Genomic DNA, 6,304 nt, shown 5'->3' on the forward strand with positions numbered 1-6,304 from the left:
GCTTTCTGTCGCTAAATCATTGCAATCATGTTATCATGAGGATTATTTAATAATAAAACTCTAAGTGAATTATCAGTTATTTGTATTCTTACTTATTGACACCGAACATGACGATTAAAGTTAATGCATGTTACATTTATTATTATTCTCAGAGGGGGGAGTGGCACAAACACCTGAAAGTCTGTACTCGGGGGAGCAAAATCCCAAATAGCTGGCCGCAAATTCCGCCTGACTAAAAGGTCCTGAACTTTTCTCTGAAAGTTTCATCTGGTTTACAACTCGAGTTTCTTCAAATTTTAATCCTTCAAAACGCACCTCAGTATTTCAATAATGTCATTCGGACCTTTTTATTTTTCGTTTATCGACATTTACTCGTGTCTGAGTTGCGTTTACGTGTCGTGGGATCTGCAGGCGCCTCCTCAGCAGCTCACACACTTCTGCCATATTGACACAGAGTGATATAGTCTCGGCAGAGTCAGCTGAAGCCAGCAGGTAAAAGTTTTTTTTACAACATATTAAACTTTATAAACATTAATGTCCTGGTTCTGGGATTCCATATGGCTCGGTGTTAGCTTTAGCAGCAAAATACAGGCGGTGAAAAAGCTCCTAAATTTGTTGCAATCATGTTGCTAACTAACCGGTTACCTGCGGTAGAAGTTAGTTTTCCAGATTGACTGGAGCTAAATGTTGACGTTAATGACACTAGCGGTGTGTTGTTGTGATTTGTGGGCAGACTCGTGACTGATGAGCGCTGATGTTCAAAATATAAGTGCTGACGTGATGTTTCGAGGCGAAGCTAACGCGCTAACAGACGCTTCGTTGTTGCAGCTGAGATGATCCACAGTCTGTTCCTGGTGAACCAGTCGGGAGACATCTTCCTGGAGAAACACTGGAAGAGCGTCATCAGCAGGACCGTGTGCGACTACTTCTTCGAGGCCAAGGAGAAGGCGGTGCAGCCGGAGAATGTGCCCCCAGTCCTGCAGACCCCCCACCACTACCTCATCACCATCTACAGAGACAAGCTCTTCTTCCTGTCCGTCATCCAGACCGAGATCCCCCCGCTGTTTGTCATCGAGTTCCTGCACAGGGTGGCAGACACGTTCCAGGTGCGTCCAGACAGATGCCAGGATTTCGAAGTCTTAATGCTTCTGTTTGAACTGAGCGTCTTGTATAAGCTGGTTGAGTAAAGATGTGGTTTAGATCAAGGGTTCCCAAAACTATCAGCCTCTCACCCCCATAACAGGAGTCTAAAATTCAGTATCCTGAATTTTAGGTCTCTTAAACATGTGTATGTAGGTCTAAATGTTGGTAATGTTCATTTATTATCTAACGAAGACAGTCAAAAACATAACCTCCTAGGTCATAAGAGGAATCTTAAAGGGGACATAGCATGCCCATTTTACCACAAGTTGATATGGTTCCTTGGGGTCTTAATGAAATGTCTGTAACATACTTTGGTCAAAATACCACAAGGATCATTTAAAACAGCACCCTTTTTACCCTGTATAAAACAGCCCTCCACAGAGTGACCTGTTTTGAGTGCCTGTTCCTTTAAATGCTAATGAGCCAGCTCCCCTCTCCCCCCATGATTTTAAACGATATAAATTACATATTTTATATGATATAAATTATCAAATATGTATCCCATACTTTGTATTCCCCTTCTGTTGTCCTGGAGTTTTAATTTTCCCAATCACATAATTAAATGTCCCCTCTTCTGCCCATCCACTACAAGCACACAAGCAGATAGACAGAGAGAGAAAGAGAGGGGTGGGGCCATGAAGACCATCATTTACCCCGAACCCCGACATTCAACGGGTACAACAACAAGCGGAGAAAGCAGAATCGCGGGCTGACCTTATATATACAGTCTATGGGGCTGACCAGCGGAGAAATGCTCGTCCCGTGGGAACAGCCAGGCGGTCGGTGCTGGAGAACGGCGCTGCGCTGCCTCGGCAGGCGCTCCGGCTGGTACTCCCGTGAATCATCTGTAACCCGGCGTAACTACTGTAACCCGGCGTACAGTAGAGCTGAACACTGCGGAAGTCTTCCACACAGCTGGCAGTGTGGAAGACCGCTGCGAGGCAGCGCAGCGCCGTTCTCAAGCGCGCAGCCGCCTGGCTGTTCACACGGGACGAGCATTTCTCCGCGCTGGTCAGCCCCAAGACCAAGACCATGTAGGGAGACTTCCAGTTCCTTGTTATGACACAAAACCCAGGAAGCGCAATCGAGTCGCTCAAGCATGACGTTTCTGACTTAGAGGAACTATAACAAAACGCACGAGTGTTTTTTCCCCAGAGTTTTTGGGTTGGTAGACATGCCAGATACCCACATTAACCTGTAGAAGCACTAATAAAGTGGAATTTGCATGCTATGTCCCCTTTAAGTAATTCATTCGATGTATCGTTAGGAATTCAAGAACAAAACAGCAAAGATCTCCTGATGAATCAGCTTTTTTTCTAGTGAAAATATGATGAAAATTATAATTATATTCAAAAGAGTAAATATGCAGTCTTTGCTTGTAGGCCTCTCACAAGTAGACACTGCTTAATTTAATTATGTAACAAACTGAAAAGTTTAGGAAACTCTTATGTAACAGGAAATTGAAAAAACATTACGCTATTGGAGAGTTGGTCGGACAAAACAAGCAATTAGATGACACAATCTTGGGCTAAAGGAAGTCGTGATGAGAGTTTTGCAGTATTTTCTTGTGTTATACACTAAATGATTATGAAAAAAGTAATCGGATCAATCAATGTTTGATTAATACATACAATACATACATACACAGGACTATTTTGGAGAATGCTCAGAAAGTGTCATCAAGGACAATGTGGTGACGGTGTACGAGCTGTTGGAGGAGATGCTGGACAACGGCTTCCCATTGGCAACAGAGTCCAACGTCCTCAAAGAGATGATCAGGCCTCCCACCATCCTGCGATCAGTCGTCAATACGCTCACAGGTAAACACAAGTCACTGAACCGCCCGCTGTGAACTGATCTCTAAATTTGATCTGAAATGAAATCAATGTGCACTGTTGCCTTTTTGTGTGTCTTTTCCAGGAGGCAGTAATGTTGGAGATACGTTGCCAACAGGACAGTTGTCCAACATCCCGTGGAGGCGGGCTGGTGTTAAATACACCAACAATGAGGCGTATTTTGACGTGATAGAGGAAATAGACGCCATTCTGGACAAATCAGGTACAAACAACCACTTGTTTGATCACCATAGATGTAGACTGTATTCATGGCAGAACTGTTGGATATAATTGATCCATCTACATATCCTTTCCTTTCTCATTCAGGCACGACAGTATTTGCAGAGATCCAGGGTGTGATTGAAGCCTGCGTGAAACTCACTGGGATGCCTGACCTGACTCTGTCCTTCATGGTGGGTTCATGTCCTTGTGGCTCAGTGGTTCTTGGCGTGTAAAAACTCGCTCACTGGCATCGTTGTTGTTGCTTTTTTTGGTGACAGAATCCTCGTCTTCTCGACGACATGAGTTTCCACCCGTGTGTGCGGTTTAAGCGTTGGGAGGCGGAGCGTGTCCTCTCTTTCATCCCGCCAGATGGGAACTTCACACTCATGACCTATCATGTCAGCTCTCAAAAGTAAGCACAGCCATAGCTTTGTGTCTCATTCATAATTTAAAAACATTGTCCACAGCCAGTTCTTGGCGTCTTTGTCGTCATGAGCAGGAAAAGTTGAGATTTAATTAAATATGTTACAGAAGTCTGCCAGTTTATGCATGTGATTGGATATCAGGCTCAAGTGTTATTAATCATTATACACAATTCTCTCTGTTTCGTTCCTCAGTCTCGTGGCCCTCCCGGTATACGTGAAACAGAACATCAGTTTCTTTGAGACGGGATCTTGCGGCCGCCTTGACATCACGATCGGACCCAAGCAGACCATGGGGAAGACGGTGGAGGGCTTGATGGTCACTGTGCACATGCCAAAATCCGTGCTCAGTGTCAACCTCACAGCCTCACAAGGAAACTACACCTATGACCTCACTTCCAAGGTAACTAACAAAGGTTGACCTCAGCAGAGACACAGTAGTTTGTTTAAAATAAGATTTGAATGGGGACACTTTCCTCCAATCAGTATCTATCATACAGCTTACTACATTATTTCCGTTGGTCTTGCATAACTAAAACTGAGGATGAAATGCCTTTTTGTTTTATTGTCCTTACATTTTTTTAGTTGTTGGTTTGGGACATTGGGAAACTGAACCCCCAGAAGCTTCCTAACCTGCGTGGCAGTCTGACTATGCAGTCGGGAGCCCCCAGACCTGAGGAGAACCCTGCACTTGACATTAACCTGAAGATACAGCAGCTGGCAATATCAGGTAATCTTGAATAAGTCAACTAAACAAAGCCGTTTTCAGACATGAACTGCGGAAAATTTCGGGAAAATATCTGGACTCCAGTGCATGTCTGCACGCAGCTTCAGTTAACTAGTCCGTCCCTCTTCGTTTCACACTTTCTTTCTTGATTCTTGATTTGCATTTTGAGCTGTTTCTCACTTTTTGGTCTCTGTGCAGGTGTCAAGGTGAGTCGTCTCGACATGTATGGAGAGAAGTACAAGCCGTTTAAAGGGGTCAAATATTTGACTAAAGCCGGGAAATTCCAAGTTCGGACCTGAGTGACGACTGTCCGATGAGGCCAAAGGTCAACACAGTTCAATATGCCAAATAAGAGGCAATGTCACTACACCGCTGAGTCATCCAGTATGTCTTACATATCCTCCAGCTCATTGTTATTAATGCATCATTTTGCATTCTAACAGTTATTTATTATATGTCTGGCATTACATATAAATATATATATGAATGGATGCTATTTGTGGCCTGTAAAGAGATGCCTTAATAATCAATGTGACCTTTTGAATTTGAAGTGCTAATGGTTCCTATCCAGTTTAATTCTGCTTCACCATGTGAACCATTCCACTTTCTTTTTTAGACTCTTTTCTGAATAGGATGTTTTTTTCTTTTCTCTATCACCTTCTGAGTGTTTCCTAAGGAGGAATATTTTGGTTTGAAAAGGGACACTCGCGGCTCACTGGCTCGCTCCTCACTACTTCAACACACCTGTACAATCTTACCTGCATGTTGCCTGAGAGTAAATAGCCATGCCTTTAAAACCATTTCACACAGAACAAGGTAGCCACTTTTATACCTACACACACACATATATGTATTTATGTGTTTATTTTTGAGAAATCTAATGAAGCTGCAGTGTGTCTCAAGGCACTGTCTGTAGTGCATGGTTTGTTTTGCACACATTCCCTCTTTAAAGTGGCCTTAAATAAGAAGATCTTAAAATGCTTTGTAAAGCACAACATCACAGCACACAACTACATATTCCCGAGGCCTAAGGGAAGTATATCCTAAATGTAACTAAGGTACGTAGTTTGACCTATGGAGTATAACAGCCTTCAGGGCCTGGAAACATTTGTATAAAAGACTAGAAATCTACAAAGATCCTCACATAATCTTGAATACAACGTCTAAACTCAGCACAGCATTTGCACAATCAATTATCCATTTGGAAAATACTACTTTAAGCTCTTGTATGAAGTTCAATCTGTATTTTAGTGTACTGTATAACATGTCTTATTAAAGCTTTATAACGTCATGTTTGTGTTGTTTTTATGCCAGTCAGCATCATGGCTCTAGGAATAACACTTATGCTCAAATATCTCAACAACTAGAAAATGCTTTATTTAGAAATTTTGTACATATATTCATGGTCCCCAGAGGAGGAATCCTACACACCAGGGACCCTCTAACCTTTCTTCATAGCTCCACTCATGTCAACATGTTTTTTTGTGTATTTTCTCAGTAACTATGTGATAGTAAAGAAATATGGTTCACACAGTCATGTTCCCCTCATGTTTTCATCTTAAACTCCATTATCAGGTAAATTTGTGTCACTTTCTTTCCAATCAATTTTTTTATTTACTTCAAAAACAATACAGACAAATATACACGCAAAATATAAATATACAAATAATAATTCAAAGTTTCAAAAAATCGCTACGGGGAAAAAAAGGGGGCCGGCACCAACCAATATTTCTGTTTGTGACTAAATATTTGAAAAATTACCTCATTAGCCTCGGCTGCACTCTAGTGCCAATTAGCACATATTAGCATGCAGACATGCTAAATTATATTTAATGAACATGCTTAACAGTACACCTGCTTTAGCATTAGTATGCTGAAATGACTCAAGTAGACCTTGTAAAAAACAATGAATACTTTGATTCAACTATTTAAACTAGTCATTTTCTCTCAGGACA

At 42.0% G+C, this 6,304-nt stretch overlaps 1 protein-coding gene across 2 annotated transcripts; it reads left to right on the top strand.

The window, feature by feature from the left end:
* Positions 1 to 47: 47 nt before the first annotated feature.
* Positions 48 to 5,640, top strand: ap3m1 (adaptor related protein complex 3 subunit mu 1). 2 transcript variants are annotated; one of them, XM_035172599.2, is made up of 9 exons: positions 48 to 492; positions 734 to 1,106; positions 2,792 to 2,963; positions 3,064 to 3,201; positions 3,306 to 3,391; positions 3,479 to 3,612; positions 3,818 to 4,025; positions 4,208 to 4,352; positions 4,548 to 5,640. In XM_035172599.2, the coding sequence occupies exons 2-9, from the start codon at positions 834 to 836 to the stop codon at positions 4,646 to 4,648; spliced, it is 1,257 nt and encodes a 418-aa protein (XP_035028490.1). In that variant the 5' UTR covers positions 48 to 492; positions 734 to 833; the 3' UTR covers positions 4,649 to 5,640. The 2 variants fall into 2 exon arrangements, with proteins under 2 accessions (XP_035028490.1, XP_035028489.1); XM_035172598.2 differs by having other exon boundaries at positions 197 to 492; positions 829 to 1,106.
* Positions 5,641 to 6,304: the final 664 nt, after the last annotated feature.

This window comes from Hippoglossus stenolepis, chromosome 12 (assembly GCF_022539355.2).
Source record: "Hippoglossus stenolepis isolate QCI-W04-F060 chromosome 12, HSTE1.2, whole genome shotgun sequence".
In the NCBI taxonomy this organism is placed as follows: domain Eukaryota; kingdom Metazoa; phylum Chordata; class Actinopteri; order Pleuronectiformes; family Pleuronectidae; genus Hippoglossus; species Hippoglossus stenolepis.

Coding starts and splice junctions, on each gene's coding strand:
- ap3m1 (XM_035172599.2), top strand. CDS start 834: ATGATCCACAGTCTGTTCCTGGTGAACCAGTCGGGAGACATCTTCCTG. Junction 3,613..3,817: donor TATCATGTCAGCTCTCAAAA/GTAAGCACAGCC, acceptor TTCGTTCCTCAG/TCTCGTGGCCCTCCCGGTAT. Junction 4,353..4,547: donor ACAGCAGCTGGCAATATCAG/GTAATCTTGAAT, acceptor GTCTCTGTGCAG/GTGTCAAGGTGAGTCGTCTC.